The sequence below is a fragment of the Halichoerus grypus genome, chromosome 10 (genome assembly GCF_964656455.1).
Source record: "Halichoerus grypus chromosome 10, mHalGry1.hap1.1, whole genome shotgun sequence".
In the NCBI taxonomy this organism is placed as follows: domain Eukaryota; kingdom Metazoa; phylum Chordata; class Mammalia; order Carnivora; family Phocidae; genus Halichoerus; species Halichoerus grypus.
The window spans coordinates 8,489,509-8,514,728 of NC_135721.1; the positions used below are offsets into that span (position 1 = coordinate 8,489,509).

General features: G+C 48.1%; 1 protein-coding gene across 1 annotated transcript in view; it reads left to right on the plus strand.

Annotated features, from left to right (window-relative positions):
* The first annotated feature begins 13,414 nt into the window (after positions 1 to 13,414).
* GREB1 (growth regulating estrogen receptor binding 1) overlaps positions 13,415 to 25,220 on the plus strand; it is a 71,330-nt gene continuing 59,524 nt past the window's right edge. The window contains exons 1-3 of the mRNA XM_078055981.1: positions 13,415 to 13,787; positions 18,558 to 18,677; positions 21,301 to 21,477. Coding sequence (XP_077912107.1) covers positions 13,631 to 13,787; positions 18,558 to 18,677; positions 21,301 to 21,477 — 454 coding nt within the window. The 5' untranslated portion in view covers positions 13,415 to 13,630. The remainder of the gene's footprint in view (positions 13,788 to 18,557; positions 18,678 to 21,300; positions 21,478 to 25,220) is intronic.

Sequence of the window (25,220 nt, forward strand, 5' to 3'; positions counted from 1 at the left end):
TTTCAATATATAAGCATAAATATAATATGTAAATTGTATATAATGTATAGTGTATCATGTTATATGTAATATATAGTAACACGTGATATATGTTATGTAACATTGTTTAATATGTTAATATAATAACACAATGTTACTAATATATAAATACAAATATGTATAACATATAACATGTAATATATATTACATAAAAATGTGTACATATATATTTCTATAACAATTTAAAATCTTTTTGTTGCTGCATGTTACATCCTAAGTATATCTGCGTCATTTAAAAACTCTTCATGCACATAGCTTTTGTGCATGTGGATATTGGAGAGTGCATTAAGCATCCCTTTCTTGTTGGGCATTCCTGAAGCATCCAATTTCCCGCCATTCCAGACCGTGCTCTGCGTGGCGGACACTGCAGCAGGCACTCTGTGTGGTCGCCGGCCCGGTGGGTCCTTCTCAGACCCGACGGCCTCCCCAGATGGACAAAGCCCTGGGTGCCAGGAGTTTGCTTGGACTCCCGGAGCCTCGCTCAAGCAGAACCACCAGGGGGCGCTGCCCCTACCCTTGCTGGGAAGGTCTAGGATGAGTGGGGTCTACTCCAGCCCTTTCTAGGGAGACGCTGCTCAGCTGCGATATGGGGTTCTTCCTTCCACCCTGGAGCTCCTGGTACTTTTGGGAACTGGGCCTAGAAACAGCTGAGAACTCTTTTTGCTGACTGGAGCACTAACAAGAATAATCTAGCACTTTGGCCTTTGTCACAAAAGGTAGATGACATGAAAACCCCTGGTCATATCCAAGTCATCTTTGCGGGGCCAATAAAAGATACTGACAAGAAGCTAGAAATAAGCATTAAAGGTATTTAGCACAAATAAAGTGAGCTCCCATTCCTTCTTTCCTTTTTCTTTTTTGAAGATTTCATTTATTTATTTGACAGCTAGAGAGCACAAGCAGGGGGAGCAGCAGGCAGAGGGAGAAGCAGGCTCCCTGCCGAGCAGGGAGCCCGATGCGGGGCGGGGCTCGATCCCAGAACCCTGGGATCATGACCTGAGGCGAAGGCAGACTTAACCGACTGAGCCACCCAGGCGCCCCTCCTTTTCTTTTTCAATTAGGATTTGATGGGGATTCCTGGACTTTGGAGTCAGTTACAACAGGATTGTGTAGGAAGCTCTGGCAGGAGCTGGTTTTTCTTGATTTCCATAGTGGAAATGATTTAAATAAAAGAAGTTTAAGGATGTGCATCTGTAGCTCTCTGGGGAGGTTTCCCTGGTGGGGTATGTTCCTGGTATTCGCGGAGATTATGTTCCTGGGGTCAGTGCGGCACCTGCAGCGGACTGGAGGGCCAGCTCCCCGTGGCAAAGCCCGTGCTCCTCCTCTGCTGACCCTTTGTTCTCTGCGCAAGAGTACGCGGTTCCACTCCAGGTACAAAACTTTCATGTTGTTTAAAAAGAGTCGGTTTGACTGCTGGCGGTTAGACTGACAGATTGGTATGTACCTGCGTGGAGAGCACTCTGACCCAGCAAAACATTTCAGCGCTAAGAAGACAGAGAACCCTGGCATCTGCCATCTGACCCAGCGGGAGCCCGGGGCAGATGGAGCTCAACTTGGAAGGTCTGCAGCTGAAGTTTTCTTTTTTTTTTTTTCCCTAGTTGTTGTTGTAGCCCCGGGAGCAGATACTGGCTTTGAAACCCTTCCCTTAGCTGGCTTGACAGCCTCTGCTTTTCTGGGCCGGGGCCGGGGAGCCAGGGTGTCAGGCTGACCGAGCCCTGCTCTCAGGGGCATTAAGGGCTCCCCACGCGATCAAAGGCGCAGCCTGGGGAGGCAGCACCCTCTGCAGGCGCTCCCACTTTGCCGAGTCGAGCCTGCTCTTGGCTGGTGTGTTCATGGGCTGCCTGAAATGACCAGCTTTTTGTAAGGTACGGTGCATCTGACTTTGGGAGTGGAGCACCCACTATGGGGGTTGGAAAGATTTGTGTTGGCTTTTTGCTTATTGTAAAGACAGCATTGGTCTGTGTCGAGGAGAACAGTGGCAAAGCATTAGCTTTCAGGAAAGTGCCGGGGAGCAGTGCACCGCTGAAGTCCACCGGATGAATTAGTCTCCTTATTTTTATTGTTTGCAATGGTATCTAGAGGGGTTGTGAATAATTAGTTCCGCACAGGGTGGACACAAAAGCAGCAGTGAGTATAATTATGAATGATATGCTAAAGAGATCTACAACCCTTTTTGGATCCTGCCTGGTTGTTTCTGGAGAAGAGTTTTTCAGTAGTCTCTTCTTTCCTGAAATTCTTCCCTGGCTTTCTTCTGAAGGTGCTTCTCCCCCAGCTGGAGGGGCCACCCCCACTGCTTTGGAATTCCAGGGGAGAGAGCTTAGGGACGGATGAAGCGCTCCCACGTCGTGAACAGATGTCTTCGTGGCGTCTTGGTGGTCAGGCAGCTGTGGGGAGGACAGCCTCAGATGGAGAGCCGGAGGATTAGACAGAAGTCAGCCCCTCGCCCTGCTTTTCTTCCTTAAACAGCACCTGTGGAGTTTATGAGTTCCTCCAGGGAAAATCGGAGAAATCTACATTAGAATGCCGTTTCCTGCCCGGAGGACTGTCAAAGAGTTTATAGGAGACCATTCTGCCGTCTGAATGCGTTTATGGCCATATCATATATTCAGGGCGGACTGTTCCTACACCCCCATTCTTCACGGGGGAGGGCCCCAGCACGCCTGTGGAAATTACAGAATGAGGCTGAAAACACCGGCTCGAGAGGGCTGCGCTTAGTTGTTGTTGTTTTGGGTTTTTTTTTTTTTTTTTTGTGAAACTTTGGACTCACCGGAAATACCCCCATGGTTGGGTGGTGGCTGAAGGATTCTTAAGTTTTGCTGTGGAGAGGTTGGGGGAGGAAGGAACAGGGATTCGTGGCAGCTCAGATTGGAGCTGGCGTTTGGGGGTGTTCTGGTGCGACTTTGGGGTGGGGCTGTGTCGCTGTGGCTGGCTGGGGCATGTCTCATCCCTTCCCGTGAGGCCCCGAAAGGGCCGCAGGATTCAAGGGGAAGGCCGTCACCTGCAAGGACGGGGAGCCCGAGGCCGGAGTGTCCGAGGTCTGCAGGTGTGTTGTGGGTGTGATTCGGAGTTGGAGGCAGGTGGCGAAAGGGAAGGAGAGAGGGGCCTGGCAGGCAGCTGTGGAAGGGTTTTCTCTGTTGAGGCCTTGAACTCCAGAGCACGGCCTCGTTCTTCTCTGCCACGGTCACTTCTCTAGTCGAGGATGAGAGACGGAGGACACAGACAAGTGGGTACCAGACCAAAGAGCCTCTGCTCATGGGAGGGGCCCCGCAGGTGTTCGTGAGGGAACAGGCGGCCGGTCAGAGCATGGCTGGAGGATCCTGAGCACTTGGCTCAGTAAGCTCCTGTTTTCTGCATTGAAGTCGGCCCGCCTCCCTCATCCTGCATCTTCCACGGGGGCCAGTCTGAGCTGCAGTATATTGCAGTATTGTCCTATAGACCTTCCTGAGGAAGGCTCCGTGATCTCTGAAGTGCAGCCTGTGCAGGTCTGTGGAGAGTCCTTTTCCTGGTTCTCCAGGGCTGATTCTAAACATGTTGGCAGGGCATAGTCTGAACTGGCCCCTCGCCACCCTCCTCCCCTGATCCACCACATCCATCCAGATCTGCGCCAGCATCTGGAAGGACCTGCCTTCCCCAGTCAGTGACTGGGTCCCACTGGGTCAAGCCTGGGTGCATTGTCCGCCTTCCACCCAGAATGCCATTTCTTCTTTGCAGCAAACCGATGCTCATCCTTCCTGATTCAGCTTTTCGAGGAGGCCCTTTGAGATTGACCTGAGATAGAAACTTCTACGCTCTTCTGTCTCCTTCGAGCCCCCTCCTTGCCTGTATCCTCGCCAAGGCAACCACCACCCTGTACTTTGCGCCGTAGTGTTTACCTGCTTTTCCTACACAACTGTGAGTGTCTTTAGGTTACGGACCCTGTCTGGTTCACCTTCACCCTTAGCTCCAAGTGGGAAGGAAGTATTTCTGCTATATATCCAAATTAGACTATTTAAGCCTTTAATTTTGAGGCTAAACCATGATCCTGGAAGGGGAAAGTTCACTTTTTCACCGAGGAGGCATAGGACGGGCCAGAAGTTGTCGATTTGTGGCTTAGGACAGACCCAGCTGTCTCAAGTTGGGGCTGAGCCCCAGGAGGCCTTCAGCTGTGTCTTCTCTTGGAGCTTGGCGTGGTGGCCTGGGTGGAGGTCGGAGGCTCTCCAACAGCCTGGGATGATTAGCAGAGTCAACAGCCATTTCTCTGCCAGATCTGCTCTCTGTAAGAAACTGCTCTGGACTCGGTTGCTGTCTCCAGCAGTTCAAACCCCCTAGGAGGTGGGAGACGCGCACTCTGTGTTCTTAGGAGGAAAAACCCCCCGGAGCCTAGTGGGGGCGGCAGCAAAGCGGTGGGGGTGGAGGACAGAAGAGGGAGTCACGCATTTGGCTTAAGTGGAAGCTGCAGGAAGAAGAGGCACAAACAGGGCGGGTGAAGCAGCAGTGTGTTCATGAGGAAAGAACAAAAGTGCACGTCTTGTACTTTGATGTTCAGCAGACAGGGTTTCCTTCTGACCCCGCTTGGAATAGGATACAATGAGGTCAGTTCAGGTGATGTACCCCGCGGTAGGGGGGCAGGAGCGAATAGGCTTTCTGGAACTGTAGCAGCGACGGCATCCCCGGGGGCCCAAATTAAAACCTCGGGCTTGTTTACTTGGAAGAGGTGGGGTTTTAATCCAGCACCTGAATGCTTTTAGACAGGACTGCGCTCCATTTTCATAGCGTCCTCGCTGTAACCTTCCACGGGTCCTTCCCCGCTCCCTCCTTCTAGGAGGTATTTTCTGGGGCCCTGCGGCGTCCCGGGGAAATGAAGGAGGTGACTAGAGTTGTTCCTGCTGTTTAGGAGCTTCAGGCTTTGAGACTTAGAAATCATGTCTCTGCTTGGGTTGGCACATTTCAGTCGGTGCCAGAAGTTGAATGATTTCTGCCGGAGTAGAAATTAAGTCAGAGTCTCTGGTTAGCATCTAGAAATTGGAATTATGAGCAGTTAATTCCAAATTTAGACAAGAAACTAGAGTTTATTAATATCTGTGTGCCAACCGCCCTCCGTATGTTAGTTGATTTGGCTCTCCCTACAACTCCGAAAGGTAATTCTTAGCCTCCTGTTACAAATGAGGGAGGGGTGGTTCAGAGAGGTCAGGTAACTTGTCCAAGGCCACACAGCTTGAAAATAGCCTAACTATGAATTAAGCCCCCGGTAGTCTTCCTCCAAAGTACATGCTAAATAGGTGGTAAAAACCACCTAGCAGGCAGATTATGAATGTTTTGCAAGGCCCAACTTTGAAATTCGTTTGAAGTTGGTAAAGTTCAACTTGACCGAGAGGCTTATCATAACTGGAAGGGAGCTGCGAGGCCTTCTCTGAGAGTCCCGCTGGTTTTGATCTAACTGGACACCATGACGAAAGACTGCAGAGCTTGTTCTCGGCACATCGTGGGCCTCCGTCTCTGTGCAGAGGGACTGAGCCAATAATGTGTGTCCTGGGTGTTTGGGAGAAGAGCTGGCTTGGACGAGTGTGCAGCAAGAGAGGTGTTTGCTTTCTATAAGGAGCATAACGACGCATGTGCAGCACCCAGGGGTACGCAGAGCTGGGTGTCGTCTTAGGAAGGGTGTTCTAGCATCTTCCGCAAACTCTGTTAACTGTTGACAGATTTGAGCCCTGGGTTTAGGAAGAGGTGCCCCATTACTTAACTGATAAAAGCAAAGTGAAAAGTGCTCAGAAAGGAACTGGAGAATAATTGTGGGCTCAGAGGTCAGCTGGACACATAAGTCTTCGGATTCCCCAGCAAGTGTCAGTGAGCCTTTTAAGATAAACGGATTCTTCTGCCTCTTGGGCAAAACTTTTGATCTTCTATTCAGAAAGAAAGAAAGAAGACAAAGTCACTTTTCAAGGAGAGGCTGAGCTGGAATATTTTTCTTTGAATGGGCTGGAGTCTGAGTTTCCTGCTTTAATCTCCAGGGAATGGCCAGTCGGGCTGACAGAGAGGCGGACACTGTCCAGGCCCCTGCTTTGCCTGCTTCCTCTCGGAGTGGTGGTCGGCCTGCCCCCCTCCTCCCTCCTGCAGACCTGTCTTCAGGCAACATTCTTAGAATGCTCTCGGTTTCCGTTGTCTGGCTAGAAATGTGTCTTTTTAAATGGGGCTTTTCTTTTACAGAGGCTTTATTTTCTTATCCCTGGCAGCCCCCTTTTTGGTAAAGCACCTTTCAGGAAAAGCCTAAGGCAATTTTTTTTTTTTTTTCCTAAGCAAAAGTTTTAGCTGGCTGGACAAGTGAACATTATGAGAAAAACCCAGCAATTTAAAAAACGTCCTTGAAAGCAAAGACTCTCGTGCTTTGGGCTGTTACTGGACATTCTAAAATTATCCAAAATGTAGAACCTTGGACAAGTCACTTAATCTCCCCCTGCCTCAGTTTCCTAAAGTGAAATGAGAACTGTGCTCCGTGCATTTTAGAGCCTTGATGAAGAGGATCTAAAATGACAAATATAAGCGGAGTAGAGGGGCTGCACAAAGTGGCCCTGATAAATGATAGCTGTATTTTGATTTTAATATGTTCTTGGGCTTTACATTGCTAAAGGAAATAATAAAGATAGGATAACAACATATGCTTTAAATCCCAGACTCCGTGTCTTCCTCTGCAAAATGAAGATAATCCTTTTGTCACAGAGGTGCTAACACACAGTAGCTGCTAGACATACTGGTTTTCTTGTCTTCCATTCAAACTTGGGTCTCTCTCCATGTATATGTTTGTTGATTTACAAATTATACATGTGGACCGCAGTATATAGTATGTATTATTTACATTCTAAAACAGATACCAAAAACTAATTAAAATTATCAGATAAAATAGATATAAACAGAAGTGTTGCTATTTTCTTTTTCTGTGCTCCTTGTGGATCTAATGCTGAGATCTGTAGGAACTATAATGGGGACCTTCCAAGCTCGGTCACATGGTTCTGTGAGTACAGGTAGAACCTTCTCTGAGTTAACTGCAGGAGGTTATGGGCTCCCAGAGATTCCGATGTGTGTGCGTGCTTCGTCCCGTGAGGCCAACTTCCCGGCTTTGTCCTTCAGAAGTTTAGAGGAATGCCGTAGCTTTCTGTGAAATTGGGAAATGTCACTACTGGAAAAAGCACTGGAAGGGAATGGTAATACAGGTTTGTAACCCTTAAACAGGGTGTCTGAGATGTCCTATTCTTCGAATTGAAACTTCTTCCCGCTGCTTTGCATGGGAGACGTTCTTTGCAGATGGGCTTTCAGTTCCAGAAGGGGCAGTAGCTGTGTGTCATTAGACACGACTCCCAAACTTTCTGAGCTTCAGTTTCTTCGTCTGTAAAATAGCAATAAAAGTAGGGATAGAAATAATGGCCAGATAGGATTGTTGCTAGGATTAAATGAGAGAATCTTGAGGAAGTGCTTGGCAGTCTGGCCTGCCTTTGCTCTTGGTCTGTCGCCCGCCACCATCTTCAGGTGCCTTTCTACTGAGGTTCTGCATGTCTTCTTATGCCTGCATTTTATTTATTTTTTAAACATAACCTTCAGTTTTTAATAAGCGTGACTATGAACACAGTCTAAAAAGACAGAATTAGAACCTTTAAAATGAAAAATACCTATTTCTACTGCAGGTCCTGCTACCTAGAAAGGCAACTGTCTTTTAATTTTTTAGTTTTTTAATTCTTTTCTGGAATTTTCTACTTAACTTACAAATAACGTGTGCTGCAGTTGTTAATTTCTAGATCATCTTTATACTTGTCTGTGGCATATGAGAATTTAGCTTTCTCACGTTTCCTTCCCCCTGTCTCCAAAACACACTCTCGAGTGCACATACCCGGACACACACACATGCACACTCCACTTCCCTTTCCCCATCCTTCTGAAATAGTTCTATCACAAACTTTGCTTGAATCCATATTCAGCATAGACTTACAGCTATAATTAACTTAAATTTTCAGTTCCTGTATATCTTATTTTTCCTGCAGCTACTAATTGTCTCTATTTTTTTGTTTACTTGAATTTTTATGGACGTATTAATAATTCATCTCAATATTCTGATAGAACTTACAAAACTCCTTTTAACATAGTTCAACACATCGGATAGTCCGATCTGTTACATTGTTTTCTTCTTGGAGACATCCTTTCCTGAGCTGTTGTCCTTATCACCTTTGGAACCCCTTTCTCTCCTTATGCTGGATCCCCTGTCCTGGGGTCTCATGTTTTCAGATTTGTCAGTATTCTCTGCAGAAAGAATAGTTGGGAGATATGGTTTTGTTGTTTTGTTTTTTAGATCTTGAATTTCTGAAAATAGTTTTATTCTACTCGTACTTTGGATTGTTATTTTAGTTGGGTATAGAATTCTAGGTAGCACGTCACTTTCCCTCAGAATTTTTGAGGGCATTATTTCATTGTTTCCCAGGATCACTGTTGAGAAATCCAGAGTCATTCTGATTATTTTCAACTTGAGAATGTGCCATTTTTTTCTTTCTGGATCTTTGGGATCCTCTCTTTATCCTTGGTGTTCTAAAATTTCCTTTTTCATTTATTTTGCTGGGCCCTTGGGTTATTTAAATCCAGAAACTTAAGTCGTTTGGTCCTGGAAATTTTTTTGGGTTATTTCTTTGGGAATATTATTCCCTCCTTTTTCCTTGTTCTCTTTTCCTGGAACTGCTATTGGACCATTGATTGATCTAATTTTCTTACCTTTCTTCTCTTTTGTGTCTTTATCTTCAACTCTGTCTTCTAGTCCTTCCAGTAAAGTTTAAGTTTCTATTATCATTTAAACAGTTTATAAGAGTTCATTTTTGTTTTCTGCATGTTTACATTTTCTTTTTTAAAGACTGTATTTTTTTTTAGAGGAGTTTTAGGTTCGCAGCAAAATTGGGAGGAAGGTACTGAGAGTTCCCATACACGGTGTGCCCTGACACGTTCCTTGTTGACCTTTATAGCATTCTGTTCTTGTTTTGTGGATACAGTATTCCTCCGAGGATGTGAATTATGGTGGGTGTTACCCTTGCAGTTTTTGTTCACTCTCTTTTATCTGTTTTTTTTTTTTTTTCATCTCCGCCTTTTATGTTAAAAGCCTTTGTGATGCTGATGATCTTTGGATGTCTGCTTGTTGTTAAGGAAGGTTTTGTGAAAGGTGCCATACATACGATGTAGCTGGTAGGGGGCTCCCTCATGGGATGCGATTAGATGTGGATCTGTGGCACTGTGGGTACCCCCAGTTTTCAGTGTCTGCCCATCCTTAAGCCTGGGTGTCAGCATTCTCAGGGAACCAAACAGGGAAAAGGAATGAGAGGGGAAGACACTTCGTCAGTCATTACATAGACTAACCTGGTCCTCTGTTTTCAGTCCTGCACCCTGCTTGTCAGCTATACCCCTGAGTCCAGGTTCTCTGTGATTTTTATCTTAAGTAAGCCTCCAGGCTTTGGTGGAGACAGGGAAGAGGCTGCTGGGGGTGGGGGAAGAGTGGGGAGGGACTGGACCCCCAGGTCTTCAGCCCCACTTTTCACTGTGTTGCCTGCAGTTCTTAATTAAGCCTTTTCTGGCTTCACTTGTGGTTTGAATTGGTTTGCTTCCTAGAGGATGCCTTAGTTCTTACTCTTTCAAAATCTATCACCACTTCTCCTCTGCTTTGCATCTTCCAGATTGCTTGGGCCCATCTTGTCTGATGTTGTCTGCTCACTCTGTGCATGTGTGTATATATCCATGAATTCCTCCCTCTCCTCCTAGTGCCCTTTGGGAGGGAATAGAGCTAATGCGCGTATTCCATCTGTCCCCTCTCCCTGGAGTCTCCTCTCTCTCCTTTGTCTCCGTTTGTGACCATCCTTGATCTTCCTTGAAGTGCATGCCCCACACTTATTCTAATTGAACTTCAACCCAACCTAGAACTTGCTGCTCTTTGTAACGGAATGCTCTAAAGGACAGAGCTTGATTTACTGGTGCTACGGGAGGAGAATGATTATAGAGCTCTGCAGGTAGGAAGTTGCCACATAGGTCAGTTTTGCCGTCCCCCCCCCCGCCGCCCCCTGGTACTAACAGAAGGGCCACAGAATTTGCATAGGATTCTCAGTGCTCCTTCTCCCTCCTTATTGACCCGTGTTTCCTTGTTATGATTTCAGATGCATCATTAGGTAGGGTGTGGGGTACCTTTTCTCTGTATTTGCTTATAGATACTAAAGCTTCGATGTTTGCTTAGGGTTGCACAATTTTCCATTTTTTGAGTGTGAAGACTCTTCTGTGCCTTGGTTCCTTTTGCGTTTCTCCTCTCCCTGCCCCAGGCTCCTTCCCTCCTTCCGTTACCCTTCCCCCCTTCCCTCCCTGCTCCTTCTTCCCTGCACCCCACCCCAATTCTATTTCTTTTCTTTGAACAGGAGTTCCTTCAGGTTACTTATCATCTCCAAGGTTTGAATTTGTCATCTTTAGAATGGGCTTCATAATATCGCTCACCTGACCAACCAAACGTATTAGGCAAGGGAGCATGCACAGAGCCTTGCACACAGTAGCTGGACAGTGAATGTTCGAGTGCTTTCTTCCTCTTCATTGTTCCGTCCACATTAGGCACTGTCTACTCTAACTGGTGGAACCCTCTGGGCTCAGGGTGCCAATCAGCCATCAGGTGAGCGGGACAGGACCTTGGGAAGGTAGGGTATGGATGCCTCCATCATTTCTTTTGATCATTGAGCATGATTCTGTAGAGACACCATGTAAAACGGGATGGACTTAAAGCTCCTTTCTGTGTGCCTTAAGCTCTTTAGACAGACATCTATAGAAATAGACATTTGTGATGTTTCTAATTCGCAGCAACTTTATAGACTGCCCTGAACCGAAAGTAATGCAAGGGTCTCCAAATGTGGCTAGTAACCCCTCATTTGTGTATTGAGGGGTCAAGGCTTCCTTGCATCAGGTCAAGGAAAAAGGCAGACACGAGGACCCTGGAGCGCCTTCTGACCCGGGCTGTTTGGGGGGGCTCGGGCTATCTGGGGGCTCCCGGCAGCTGACCTCTTTCTCCAGCACCTTCTCTGTGCGAGGCTAATTCTGGAGGCTCATTTCCCCAGGCTGGAAGCAGGGGCTGGCCAAGGGGCCCTGTGGTCAGGGATTATTGCTCCCAGCAGCAAGTGTTTAATGGTTTTCATTTACTTGTATTTGGAAGAGGAAAGGCTGAGACTTCCTTACAATAGAGGTAGAGAAACAACGTGACTACTTGGCCCATTTTACGGTCAAGAGGGAAACCAGAGCTCTCTCAGGGCACGCCCATCTTGAAATGGCTCTGTGCCCAAACAAGGGAGGCTTTCCTACGTGCGTCTTGCGTCTTAAGTCAGAGCGCCCTGTGAGGTGGTGGCTGGCTTGTGAAGCTGGGCTCACAGCTGGTGTGACCGCGGGCATCACTGTAATGTAGCACCAGCTACTACCGCTCTGTGGTCACGTTGGCCCTGGCATCTGCTGGGATTCTTTAGTCAAATGCTACTTTGAAAATCAGCAGTATGGTAGATGAGAAATATACAACGATATGGAAGTACTGAAGGATCTATCTCCTTTCCTCCCTTGAAGAGAGTTTATACGTCTCTTTTCTAACATCGGTAGGCTCTTTGTGAAAATCCATCTGGTATCCATCAAAAAGAAGCCCTCACATTTTAAAAGTTGAGTTTCTAAAGGCCACAGTCATGATTATAACCCAGTAAAAACTAGAAATAAGTAAGACTAAGGGCATCTGGATGGGCTCAGTTGGTTAAGTGTCTCACTCTTGATTTCAGCTCAGGTCTTGATCTCAGGGTCATGAGTTTGAGCCCTGCTTTGGGCTCCATGTTGGGTGTGGAGCCTACTTTAAAAAAAAAAAAAAAAGAAGGCTAACTTCCTGCCCTTCAATCTTGACTATTTCGAAATTAAAAATGCATTCCTGGATAATTAACCCTATTAAAGAGGGAATCAAAAGGGGGATTTGTCTCAAAAGAAATGAAAAGGAGAACACTTTATACCAAACCTATGTGCCATAGCGAAAGAGACATCCAGAGGAAAGTATGTAGCCTGAAATAGCTTCATTATTAAAGGAGGTGGAAAATAAAGATGATTTTAAGAAGTTTGGAAAAAGTACAACAGATTAAGCCAAGAGGAAACAGAAAGCTAACTTTAATGAAATAGAAAATAAATGGAAAACATTAGGAATATAAATTTAAGTGCTGCTCCTTGGAAAGTACTAAACAGAGGTTTACCATGTATCATCAGAAAGAAATGTCTGAGCAAGGATCTGCACCTTCACTCAATGGAATATGATGCGGTCATGACAGTTATTTTAAAAGCATTTGTAAGAGGATTTGAGTGAAATGTTCATGCCCAGTGAAAAGTGCAGAATCAAAAATTTCATTTATAGAATGATTATAACTATGTGAATATAATCTCCCATCTCCCTCCTGTCCCCAAGTTGTGAAGAAAATTAAGTCTGGAAAGAATACATCATCCTAGCATGGTGCGAATGAGGTGTTGATGCTCATGACAACACAGAAGGACCTTGAAAACATTGTGCTTATCTGGAAGAAGCCAGTCACCAAAAGACCATAGATCATAGGACTCCATTAATAGGAAATTTCCAGAGGCGGCAAATCTACAAAGGCAGAAAGTAAATTAGTGGTTGCCAGGGGCTGGGGCGGGGAGGGGGGGGGTTTGGGGGATTAAGGAGTGACAGCTTAAGGGTATGAGGTTTCTTTTTGGGGTGATGAAAATGTTCTAAAATTGAATGTGTGATGGTTGCATGGCACTGAATATACTAAAAACCATTGAGTTGTGCACTTTAAGTGGGTGAATGGCATGGTATGTGAACTGTATCTGAAACTGCTACCAAAAAAAAAAAATCACAGTGGTTATCTTGGGGGATGGGACTATCAGTGATTTTTCCTTTTGTTTGTCCACCCTCTTCTGTAGTTTCTAGATTTCCACGTTTTCCAGGTGTAATTCTACATTACTTGTATAAAGGAAATGGTAATGAGCTACAAAAACACTTTAAAGGAAGAATGTTAGCTTTTGGCCTTTTAGCAGAAAAGGCAGTGATGGGAAATCTGCTAGCCTACCTTCTGAGAAGGTGCGGGGAGGTCTTGTAATCCTGCAATCTGGAGATGGTGGAATTGTGAGCCGCCGTCCCAGACATAAAGTGGCGCGGGGCTATTCTTCTGTAAAGTCAAGGAAAATAAACCATCATTTGTCTGAGCTCTCTTGGGGGCTGGATCCCATCTCAGGGAAAAGGCGGGGCGGGGTGGGGGGGCGTGGTCTGTGGAACCAGGGATGAGGAAAGAGCCGGTTTCCAGCGCAATATGCGAAGAGGTGTCAGCCTCGGCTGTCTGAGTGCTGAATTAGAGAAAGCTGTTACTTCGGTAACTTCCAGTCATTGGCCAGCACTAGCTGGTGCTGAGAACCGCCCTCTCCTCTCGGCCGAGCGGGGCGATCCACGGCCCTTCCCTGGCCGTTCCCTCCTTGTAATTGGTTCACGTCTGCCTTTGGGCTTCGGGCGCAGCCTCAGTCTTTTCAACTGACGCTGAGATGTCATTTTAAACAGCATCCTCTGTCGTCCTTTCTGAAGATGGGAAACTCTTACGCCGGACAGCTGAGGACGACGCGCTTCGAAGAGGTCCTGCACAACTCCATCGAGGCATCCCTGCGGTCCAGCAGCCTGGTGCCCCGGCCGGTCTTCTCCCAGCTCTATCTGGAAACAGAGCCGCAGCTCTCCGCCCTGGAAGGTAGGAGATGCGCTGGGTTAGGTCCTGCGTCTGATGCAGCTCCTGTTGTAACAGAACAGGGAACTCGCTCCTCTCCCCTCTGTGTGGAAGAGTCTAGGAGAAAAGAATTATTAGAAAAAGAAAGGTGCACTGACCTTTTTCCTTGGCTAAGACTAAGTTTCGGTCATAAAGTTACAAGGAATGCAGTTATTCATTGGATAACGGGGGAAGGAAGAGGGCTGCATTGGATTGTCGTGAACTGGTTGTTACTGATGCTCTCATTAGAAGGTTTGACCTTCTCATTTGGGTAAGTCAGAAATTTTAACATGCTTTGGCCCTTGGTGATATTTTTTTCTCTCTGTCCCAGGATTCATGGCCATATCTTTGCAAAATAGTTTCTAGGTGGTTTCTCTTTGTGGTCACAGATATAAGAGCCCTCTAGAAACTTTGAAAAAAACCAAGAATAAACCCTAATGAATTGAACGTGTGCCAGGAATGAATGAATCAATTATATTCAGGCATGGGGACAACTTTAGGATTTACTTAGCTATCTAGAGAGTAAAATGGTTGTGTTTTCAATCTTTAGTGTGTCTCTTTAATAGCCATGTGTTTTTTATGTCAGAAGTAACCCCACAGCAGTCCATGGGACTTTTGGTCAGTTTATGCCTTCCACTGGAAGTTCCCTGCAGACTTCACTTCGATATTGAAGGCAAAAAGTCCCGTTGTTTGAAACAAAAATAAATCAGTTAAGAAGGCATGCATGCAGTATGGCAGATCCTGTATTGGGGTAGTCACCATGTGTGTGGGTCAGTGTGTGTGTGTGTGTGTGTGTGTGTGTGTGTGTGTTGGCAGGGTGTGGGGATGGCTGGCTGGGAGGGTTGCACATAAGGGAAAATGAGGCACAGAGCTGCTTGTGTGGAATCTGATAGTTCCTTATTCTAGCAGGGACACACAGTTCCTTGTGTCCATCTTTGAAACATCCTTACAACGTTAACTTTACAAACAGCCACAGTAAGGACCTAAAAGAGCTGGATGAGGGTCTGGGAGAAACCGGACCATGCTCAAAAGCATGAATTAGGAAAACCAAGAATTCTCTGTACATATCGAAAGTACGCACGTTTTCCAGCAGGGGAAGCGTCCCTGCAACACAGGGAGGAGATGAGAAATGAGTGGGGCATACAGCCTGTGTTTTTGGCTAGCTGACAGACTTATGTAAAATGTATGCATTAAACAGTCAGCCTTAGCTACTTTCAGTACTGAAAGTCTTTGTTGCTAATGATAAATTAATGATGGTGACAATGATGACTTAGTCCATGTGAATGGCACTTTAAAATGTACAAAGTTCTTTCCACCTGCACCTACTAAAGTGATTAAACCCCATGATTTGGGACGCTGGGAGATGGGTTTGCTTGGAGGTTGCAGTGTCGAAGGAGTGCCCGAGTCAGGGAGTTGCACCCTTAGCTTTGGCAGCTCCGTGATAGAAAGGGGGCAGCAGGTGGTTAAGTAGGCGGGGGTGGGGGTGGTGTGGTGCTCACCTGGGGGGAGAGAGGGGGAGAGGAGAAAGCCCTGGGAGGTTCCCTGCCAGCTTTTCCTTCTGCCTAAGATCTCTGCGGACTACCTGGGAGGCTGCATCTCGAACATCCTGACTTGTTAGGATGCCCTCCCCTGCCGATAGGGCATTGGGCAGGTGGCACTTTCCGGGGACAGCTTTGAGGCGTCCCCTTCTCGTGCCTCCCGTGTTGAGTGCCGCAGGCGCCCCGCCAGCTATTGGTGCAGCCCCCCTGTATGAAAACCAGAGCAGACCCTCCAGCTTTTCCTGTTCGTCCGCAAACAGAATAGAGAAATCCTCCCGAGGGGCAGGAAGGACAAAGGAGGGGTCTGGTGGGAAGGGGAGCACTCTCTTTTTTAGTTTGCTGGATGTCACCATGAACTGAACACACAGCTCTCCCCCTGGATTCTGTGTTATAAAACTTGGCGCCGATGGCTTGTCCTGGCCACACCTTGTTTTGTCTGTCTGTCTGCCAGGGTCTCTTACTGCTGTCCTTCCTCAGACAATTACATTAAAGATGGTTTTTATGGCCAGGCTGCTGGTATCCTAAACACCCCTGGGTCTGTTAACATCTTCCGTGTTCCCGAGCAGGGGCCTTATGACTTTGTTCCCTGGATTAGAGGTCTTACCACACCTCCTTCCAGGGGAAAAGGCTTTTATGGGCTATTTACTTTTTTTTTTTAGTTTTTAGAGAAAGACCAAACAAAACAAATCCCACTCCAGTGTTTTGAGATAAGTATTAATTAATTAAACAAGATGCGGTTAATTCTTGCAGCCTCACCCTTCTCAAAACGTCATGTGGTTTCTTCTTGTGGAAAGGAAAGAAAATTTAGCTCTGCAGAGTGAAGAAGTGGGACAGCATCTCTGGGCGTCTGTGTTTTCGTGTTAAGGTCCTCAGCTTCCAATGCGGTTGGTCTTGTCTGACGCCGTGGTGATGCCCCCCCCCCCCCCGCCCGACCTTGGCCAGCGGTCTGGTCTGGTCTGCTCCCGGCTGTAATAAGTCTCCTCACCCTGGCCACTGCCTGACTGATCCCATCAAAGGCCCTGGGATGTCTGGTGTAGACCTTTGATCTTTGAGGTCTGCTTTCTCATCCACTGGATTCTGAGCTCTTTCTTTGACTTTCTGAGGCTGAAGGACCTCCTCTTCCATTCTTTCAGAGAGACTGAATTCCTCTTCCATTTGGCTTTAGCAGAATAACTGCAGACAGGCATTCCTGTGTGCCCTCAGAGCTCCAGGGTCTCTGAGTTCTCGCTTCTTCTTACTCAGACTGTTGGGGTCTTTGCCCTTCCCTCCCAGTCTCTGGAGTCTCGGCTCCGGGGGGAGAGTGGGTGGTGCAGCCGAGTGCTCTGTGCCGCCCACTCTGTAGGTGGCCGCAGGACAGTCCCAGCCCCCATGGGGCCCTGTGCTGCGTAGCTGGCGCCTGGGGTCTGGGCGGGACTCTGTCACTTAGGCTAAAGCCACTCCACGCCTGCATTTAATGGCAGGAAGGAAGCATCCGAAGGAAGCTCCGGAGTTTATCCCCACCACCCCCTTGTGTGCTTCCTGGGTAATCTTTTTATGGTCTTCCTGCCACCTTGGTGTACTCTAGGCTCAGAAAGACGAGACACCAGGGTTCTTCACTTCCTGCTCTGACCTACCCAAGGTCATGGGCATGAGCTGGCTTAGAATGTTCAGTTTCTTCTGCCTCTTGTCTCATGGGCACCTTTAAAATGGTGGCCACTGTACTGATTAAATCACATCAGGAAGACTGTGCAACGCTGAGGGCCGTATTCCCCCACATAGACTATAGCAGCTCAAAGTGGCCCTATATAACCACCTCATTTTAAAGATGTGGGATCTGATGCACAGAGAGGTTAAGTAACTTTCCTGTGGCCACACAGACAATGGCAGGCTTGAGAACTGAAGCTTGAGTTCCCTGATTCCCAGCCCCTCTCTTTCCACTGCACACGATTCCATCACTAACCTAGAACCACTTAACCCACTGGATGGACGGAGGGTGCGAGAGCCGAGGAAGAGGAGGTAGGAGAAATGGGAACACAGAAATGAGCACTAAAACAGGAGGCAGAGAAACAAAAAAGAAGAAAAACTGTCTTCCAGCCCAGCCCATTTAAGGATGCTTGTAATGACCCTATTCCATGTAGAAGGTTGCATGCTAGTTACTAAATGACATTTAAACCTGGACAAGTTGAGAAAGATTTTGGCCAAAAATGTCTATTAAAAGGAGTTAGGATGATACTTCCATAGCCTGGGAAATTCATTTAGATGAACCCCCTTCTCGAGCAGTGCTGGGTAAACGGGGCCTGAGGGTGTATGCCCATATCAGCTGGGCATGGGTCTCCCAGGCACTGCCTCTGCACGAGCATTTTGTGGGGTGCCTGGGTCACAGAGATGAGTGAGGGCAGGGACCCCACTCTCTGGGAGCCGAGAGTCTGCGGGGAACGACAAGAAGCTCTTTTACCGCCGCGATGGAGTAGGGAGCAGTGGGATTTCCACGGCCAATCCCTGGCTCTTCTGGCCAGTTCCATGTTTGCCAGGACTCCTAAAATGCGACTGCACTTAAAAAAAAAAAAAAAAAAGTTTCCTAAAGTCATAACATGCTTGGCCTTGTTCTGGAATGGCACTTTGTGTGTATGTGCCAGATTTGGGTGTGTTTGTATTTCTAGTCCTGTCTATGCATCCACTCTTCCCTTGGGGATAAATAGACACGTAGAGTTTATATGACGGAGAGGCAGTTCACACTATATTTTGTATTCTAAGTGAAGCTGGATAGTCAATGGCAGAACATCAGCCGCAGGACATGGGCCTCACATGCACCTGGGAGCCTCCTGGCTGTGCTTCTTAGCAGGTCACCGAAGAGCTGTGGGCCAGTCATCGGGTCCCTCTCTGTAAAATGGTCTATATCTTAATCTTTGGCACCTCCCGCAGAGAGATTTTTGGAGTGCTTCATGTGCCATTCTTATCAACCAGTTATGTCTGTATTGAACCCTCGTGCGTGAGCAGACTCGGGCAGCTCTGCTGGATGGAAAGAGAAGGAACCTGAATTTGAAGTCACGAGGCCAGGCTTGGAGCCTGAGTCCGTGACCTTGGGAAAGTCCTCTGACCTCAGCTGTCCCCTCTGAGCAGAGAGAGCCATGATGCCTGACTCCCAGCGTGTCTGTAGGGATGGGTTAATTATTAAATGGCTGCGACTTGCTGACCCCTTGCTTCTGCCTGTCTCCTCCCTCCCCTTTGCCACTTCTAGGTGGTAGCCGAGTGGACAATGAGGACGAGGAGGAAGAGGGAGAAGGGGGACTGGAGCCCAACTGTCCCCCAAATCCCTACCAGATGCACCCTCCACCTGAAGGCTGCTGTACCATGGACGGTAAGGCTGGCCCGTGGGCTCCCCCCAAGCCCAGAGTCTGCGGCTGTGCGCCGGTGGGTCCCCTGTGCCCCTGGCCCCTGGCTACACCACCCCGGGGACTGTCAGGCTCACCAACCCTCGGCACTCTTTGGACAGCTCAACTTTACAAATGGATTTGGGTCCAACAGTTCATTTTTCTTTTTTTTTTTTATTTTAAGATTTTTTTTTTTTTATTTATTTATTTGACAGAGAGAGGCACAGCGAGAGAGGGAACACAAGCAGGGGGAGTGAGAGAGGGAGAAGCAGGCTTCCAGCCGAGCAGGGAGCCCGATGTGGGGCTCGATCCCAGGACCCTGAGATCATTTCCTGAGCTGAAGGCAGACGCTTAACGACTGAGCCACCCAGGCGCCCCCAACAGTTCATTTTTCTACATTGGTTGTTTGGAAACTAGAATATATTTCCCAGTTCGGGTCTGCTTGCGCTGACGTTTCACTCAGACTGATTAGTAAGAATAATCTTTGTCCGCGATCGTAATTTACTGTTGAAGAAGGCAGATATGTGTTCTCTCAGGAACCCTGTAGAATCAGTATGTTACTCCTGTTGCAGTGTTGAGGAACCAAGGCACAGAAATGCCAGGTGGGGGGCACCTTGGTCTGATGATAAGAGCTCGTGCTCTGCACTCAGAGAAACTTGGAGTAAACCCCTGGCTCTGTCACTCACTAGCAGGACAGACTCTCTGAATGGTGTACGTTCATCTGCCCTGTCCCCATACCAGCTGAGTGATGTCACTAGTCAGTCAGTTAATTCAGTAATGATTGGGGCCCCCACTCTGGAAATATGGAGATAAAAGGTACAAGAGCTCCCAGTTTAATGGAGCTATGTAGGTAAGCAGACATTTTGCACACGACGTGGGAAGTGCCGACAGGGTGGGGTGGGCAAGCAGGGGTGCCTGGGAGCACAGGAAAGGTTCCTTACATGGGTAGAGAGTTTAGGGAAGGCTTCCTGGAGGAGGTGGCCCGTTATCTGGGTTTTGGAGGATTAGCAGGAGTCTGTGAGAGGGTTGGGGGAAACTGGGACATTCCAGACAGAGAAACAGCATGTGCAGAGGCTCGGGAGGGTGAGAATATAGGCCATCTGGGGAGCTGCTAGCAGCTTATTTAGGTAGGGGTCTGAGGTGTGGCTGGGCAGGGCTTGGTGCAGTGGTCAGATGGGGTGTAGAGGTCCCAGGCGCCCTGTGTGTGGGCCTGGACCTGACCTTGTGCAGGATGGCGGCAGGGGAGGCAGTCAGCCCTCACCGGGGCTACTGTTCCAGGGAGAGAGAAACCGGCACAATGGTTCTTCATGAGGTAGGACTTCTAGTGTCCACATGTTAAGAGGTCACCTAATTAAAGAAGGAAACTGTGAACTGTCCAGTGGTCATTATAGTGATTTTCAAAGAATTCTCCAAGTCGACGTAGTAAACACTCTGTCCATGGCCTGTTTTCCTCCAGCTCTTCAGAAGGAAGGGCCCAGGCCATGTAGGTAGAAGGCCTGTAGGGTGCTTGACCTCAGCCTCAGGACTTTGCTTAGCTTCCCTAAGACAATGAAGGGGAACCACCCCAAGCTGAGGGGCGGACGTGGCTCTATCCCGGCCCACCTCTTAGCAGCTCTGAGCAAATCATGGAACCTCTCTGAGCCTCGATTTCCATCTCTGCAAACTGGGGCTGAATCACTTCCCCAGAGGTGATCCAATGAGAGCTTTTGCAGAGCTTAACCTGGTCCAGTGCCTGATGCACAGTGAGCACGGGCTCCGGGCCTGCCAACCTCCCCGCCCCTCAGGGTCCCTTCGTGGCCCTCCCCCGGGGGCAGGTGGGAGACTCTGGACACAGGTGCTGTAGATGGTGAAGCGGGTGCATGCCGGAGGGGTCTGTTCACGCTGTAGAGTGTTGGCAGGAAAGCCTTGGGACCGTCAGGGTCATGTTAACTCTCATTGTCTCATTCGGTAACTAAGGATGGAACCGACCCAGGAGATGGGGCCGAATGTGCCCTCATCCAGGAAGACCTGGGAGAGGACCCCTCCAAATAAATCTCAGCTGTTTCTTTCCTTTTATTTCCAGATATTTTAGGGCACTTATTATTCAAATGGGAAATATATTTAAAAGCTCTAAAATACAAAATGTTCAAAAGGGTATAGAGTGCAAGCCTCCTTGATGATCACCCTCCTTGTGTCCTGGTCCCAGTCCCATCCCCAGAGGCAGCCAGCATTACCACGCTCTGGCTCTTCCTTTGTGACATTTGCCTATTCCTCATACATGTGAGAAATGCAGGGTGTAAAATATACCACGTTACTCACAATTTCTTATGGATTTATCTTGGATACATTTTAACTGACCACCACTTGTCTACCGTTTTTCCTGCTGAGTTTCACTTGTACATGAATATTATATGGTGGTGACACGATAGCCTTCAGAGGAATTAACATGCAGCAAGTGTCCTGAGTAAATATGGTTATAATTTTATCTCTTGGAACTAATTTTAAAGTCAGCCGCACACAGAGGTGAGGTTTGTTCCTGACAAGATCTGGAATGTCCTCCCTTTGCCCATGCAGAGCCTGGTTCTGGGGAAGCCCCTTGGCACGCATGTGAGCCCTGTCCATTCCTCCTAGGGTTCTGCCAGGCGGGGAAGGACCTGCGTCTTGTCTCCATTTCCAGTGAGCCCATCGACGTCCCTGCAGGCTTTCTCCTCGTGGGGGCCAAGTCCCCCAGCCTGCCGGACCATCTCCTGGTGTGTGCCGTTGACAAAAGGTTCTTGCCCGATGATAATGGGCACAACGCTCTTCTTGGTAAGTCCCTTCTTTGCGGTTCCATCTGCATTTGGGGCAGGGACAAGGGAGGCCTTTGGGGGTGGAGGGGCAGGCCGCCTTTGGGGGCCTCTTCATCAGCAGGTCCTGGCTGGCCCTGTTTGTGTTTTTCAGTTGGCTATTTCTGTGTGGAATTGGAATGTAAATGAGATTTATTTTAAAATGTGACGAACTTCCTATAGAGAACCTGTCCTTTAGAATGAACTTTTTTGGATGTTTGTTCGTCACACCTTTTCTAAGTGCCTACCTGTGTCAGGAATAGGATACGGACCTGTCCTGGGTGGTTTCAGAAGCCATCAGACATGAGGTGGAGGGAGAACAGGGCCGAGTGCGTGTTCCTGCTTGCAGAACAGTCATACCTTCTCCATAAAGGAGGGAGTGATTCCCACACGTGCTCGTGGCTGTTCGGCAGTCTGGCCCCTTCACCAGGCCTGCTGTCTCCTTTGGAGGAGGACCAGGCAGGTGGAAGGGCCGTAATGATCTGGTCCAGATATAGCATCAGGAACAGTCTTCACTGTGGAACGTTTAAATTTCGCGCTTGATCCAGCCCCCAAAGCTGAGTAGGTACATGCACGTCAGTGGTATTTATTGAGCACAGTTGATGTCTGAGGCATCACGTAAAGGACCCGAGGGGAGGAGAGACGGAGGGGAGGACAAGAATGGAGCCACAGAAAACAAAGAAATGGTTCCTGCCTCGAGGAGATGCGGCGGTGGGTTAATGCTGGGAAGCAAGGCAGGTGAATGTGGGTTGCAGGGACACACACAGCTCTGGGACAGTGACCCGAGAGAGAAGAGGTTCAGGCCGGTGTGGGCTTATCGTCACTAGTTCTTGAAAACAAGAATAATCCCGGAAAATTCACTCCGCCCGAGAAGCTCATGGAGTCCTTCCGTCTTAGGTTTAATTTGCTCATCGAGCCCACTCAGGATGCAGCCTGCTGGTAGGACAGTGCTGGTGACTTGGTCAGCGTTTGATCTGGTGGCAGCCGGGGCTCCAGCTGAATTCCACCACTTTGTGACTGTAAAGGAATTGTGAGGGCAGTAAATCAAGGAGGTTCTGGGTCTTGAAAGGTGGAGACAAGAATCTTTCAGTGCATTGGCCGCCAGCCCCCAAACAGCTCTAGCTCCTCAGGGGGCCAGTGCAGAGGAAGTGGGGTCTTTGTTAATTGCTCGCCAAAAAGCCATCGGAGGTGGGTAACGAGGGCTGGTTGGTAATAACCGATGCTTTCTTCTTTTAAAATAACTTTATGCTCTCAGCTTGCACACTTAACACTGTTTAGGTTTCCTGCAATTAACCCTGATGGCTGCACAGGCAGGGTGGCCCTGCAGCGCTCCCCGGGGCCTGGGCTCAGTGCTTTTTAGTGATCTATAAAATGGAAGCTGTGAAGCATCTTGGGGGAAGGAATGGCTTTAGCTCCTAATTTATAACCCCCCCCCCCAAACTATAATGAAGGGAATCGTGTTTTAGTGACTTTGAATCAACCGAGGGATTTTTGTCTGAGAAGATGAAAATCTAGGTGTATGTTTCCAGTTGTTGACGGTAATTCATTGAAATTGGCTGACAGCTAAGACGGAAGAAAACACTGAGCTAGAATGTTCATTTTTTTCCTTTGGGTGTAAATGAGTCCTGTGTTCATTCAACAGGCAAAGCATTGAGCGTTCACGGAATGTAGACCCCGGATGGCAGGTGGGCTTTCAGTTTAGCCCCGGGGCCCCAAAGTCAAGTCCAACCGGCTCCTTCCCTGGGGGTTTGCCACCTGGTGCGAAAGCTCAGGCAGACAGGGACTCAGCTCAGAGAGCTGCAGAAATAAAGCTTAAACTACATCTCCGTGCCGCACGCTGTAGCTGGGGGGCTACGGAAGGGCGCACTGAGCCCCGGTGACGGGAAGGGTGTCTCCGAGGGTGTGGTGTTTGAGCTCGGCCCTGAAAAACCAGTGGCGTTTTGCCAGTCAGAGAACGATAGCAGCTAAACATTAATAGCAGCCACCTTACTGAGCACTGACCGTGTGTTGGAAACTGCTCAGTAGGATCACATAAGCCGGCGCGGTGGGTACCTTATTATCTGGCATTTGTATATGAAGAAATAAAGGCACAGAGAGGTTAAGCGACTTGCTCAGGGTCACCCAGCTAGTAAATGGCAGGTCCTGAATTTGAACCCAGGTGCTCTGGCCCTGGTCTCATACTCCAGAGGACGGGGTGCTCTCGGGCAGGAGGGGGGGCCATGTGCATGAAGGAGGATGGTGTGCTGGAGAAACAGGGTGGAGACTGGGTATGGGGGCTGCTTGGGCCCCGCTTGCGAAAGGCTACGGTGCCCGGGAAGTCTTTTTTTTTTTTAAGATTTTATTTATTTATTTGAGAGGGGGGAGGAGCAGAGGGAAAGGGACAAGCAGACTCCATGCTGAGCAGGGAGCCCTACACGGGGCTCGATCCCACAACCCTGAGATTATGACTTGAGCCGAAACCAAGAGTTGGATGCTTAACCAACTGAGCCACCCAGGCGCCCCAGGAAGTCATTTTTAAACTGTCGAAGTAGAGAGAAGACTATGATAGTATAATGTATCTGTTTTTCTCTTCAGCAGTTACTAACACAGTTGCATTTCACTCCTAACTCTTCCTTCTCTACCTTCTGAATTATTTGGAAGCAAATCCCAGACCTGTCATTTCATCTGTAAGCATTTCAGTGTGTATCTCTAAAAAGTAAGGGCTTTTTGTTAGAAATCCTGTACCATTATCATATCTAAAACATGTAACAATCATTCCATAACATCAGATATCCAGTGTGTTCAAATTTTGTCTTATAGTTTTTGTTTGTTTTTACAGTTGGTTTGTTTGAATCAAAATCCAAACAAGATTCTCCCAAAGCATTTGGTTGACCTGTCGATAATTTTCTCTTCTTGTATAGGCCCCTCCTTCCTAGTTTTCCTGTAACAGTTTCTATGTTTGGAAACGTTCAAATAAGGTGATTGCTATGTTTTTAACTTGCATTTTAGAACGATCTCTTGGAGCTCACATGAGCAACTGATTTCTTCCCCCCCTGCCCCTTCCCAAGGGAGAACTAGAGGCTGGGGAAGTAGTTCTGAGCTTTATTGTAGGATTCTAGAGAATCCCGGGGTCTTGTTGGTTATGTTCCAAGCCTGCTAATGTACCATCAGCGTTAGCCCATCTTTCCATGCCCATCATCCCCATCCCGTTCCTGTCTCATCTGAACCCCGACTTGGTCCTTAAGGCTTTGCCCGCCACTCGGGTGTGGCATGTGCCCGCCTATGAAGGCTCCATCCTTGAATAGAGCTCGGAGCCCCTCTTGAGGTCCGACCTCGCCTGCCAGGCCCCATTGAGCCCTGCCTTGCCAGGAGGTCTTCCCACAGAAGGGAGAGCCTGGCTCCGTGTGTGGGAGCAGTGATGGTGCTGCCATGTGTGGTCACGAGAGACTCGATTTTATGGACTGTCTCTTGTGCTGTAGGACATCGAAGGAACCGTGTCTCTCGACTCTGGATGTTTGTGCCTGGGAGTCTGAGGATTCGGGCTGCATCCCATGCTCTCTGTCTTCTCAAGAGATTATCAACTCCCCAGTCCTGAGGCAGATTTCCAAAGAGAATGGCTCATTTTATGCATCCTTGTGAAAACTTTTATTGCCTTGCAGACAATTTCCTGAAAAATTAGAATTACCTCATGTGTTCAGCTGGGCTGATTTCAGCCATTTCCCCCATCTCCTGGGACTGGTTGGGAAG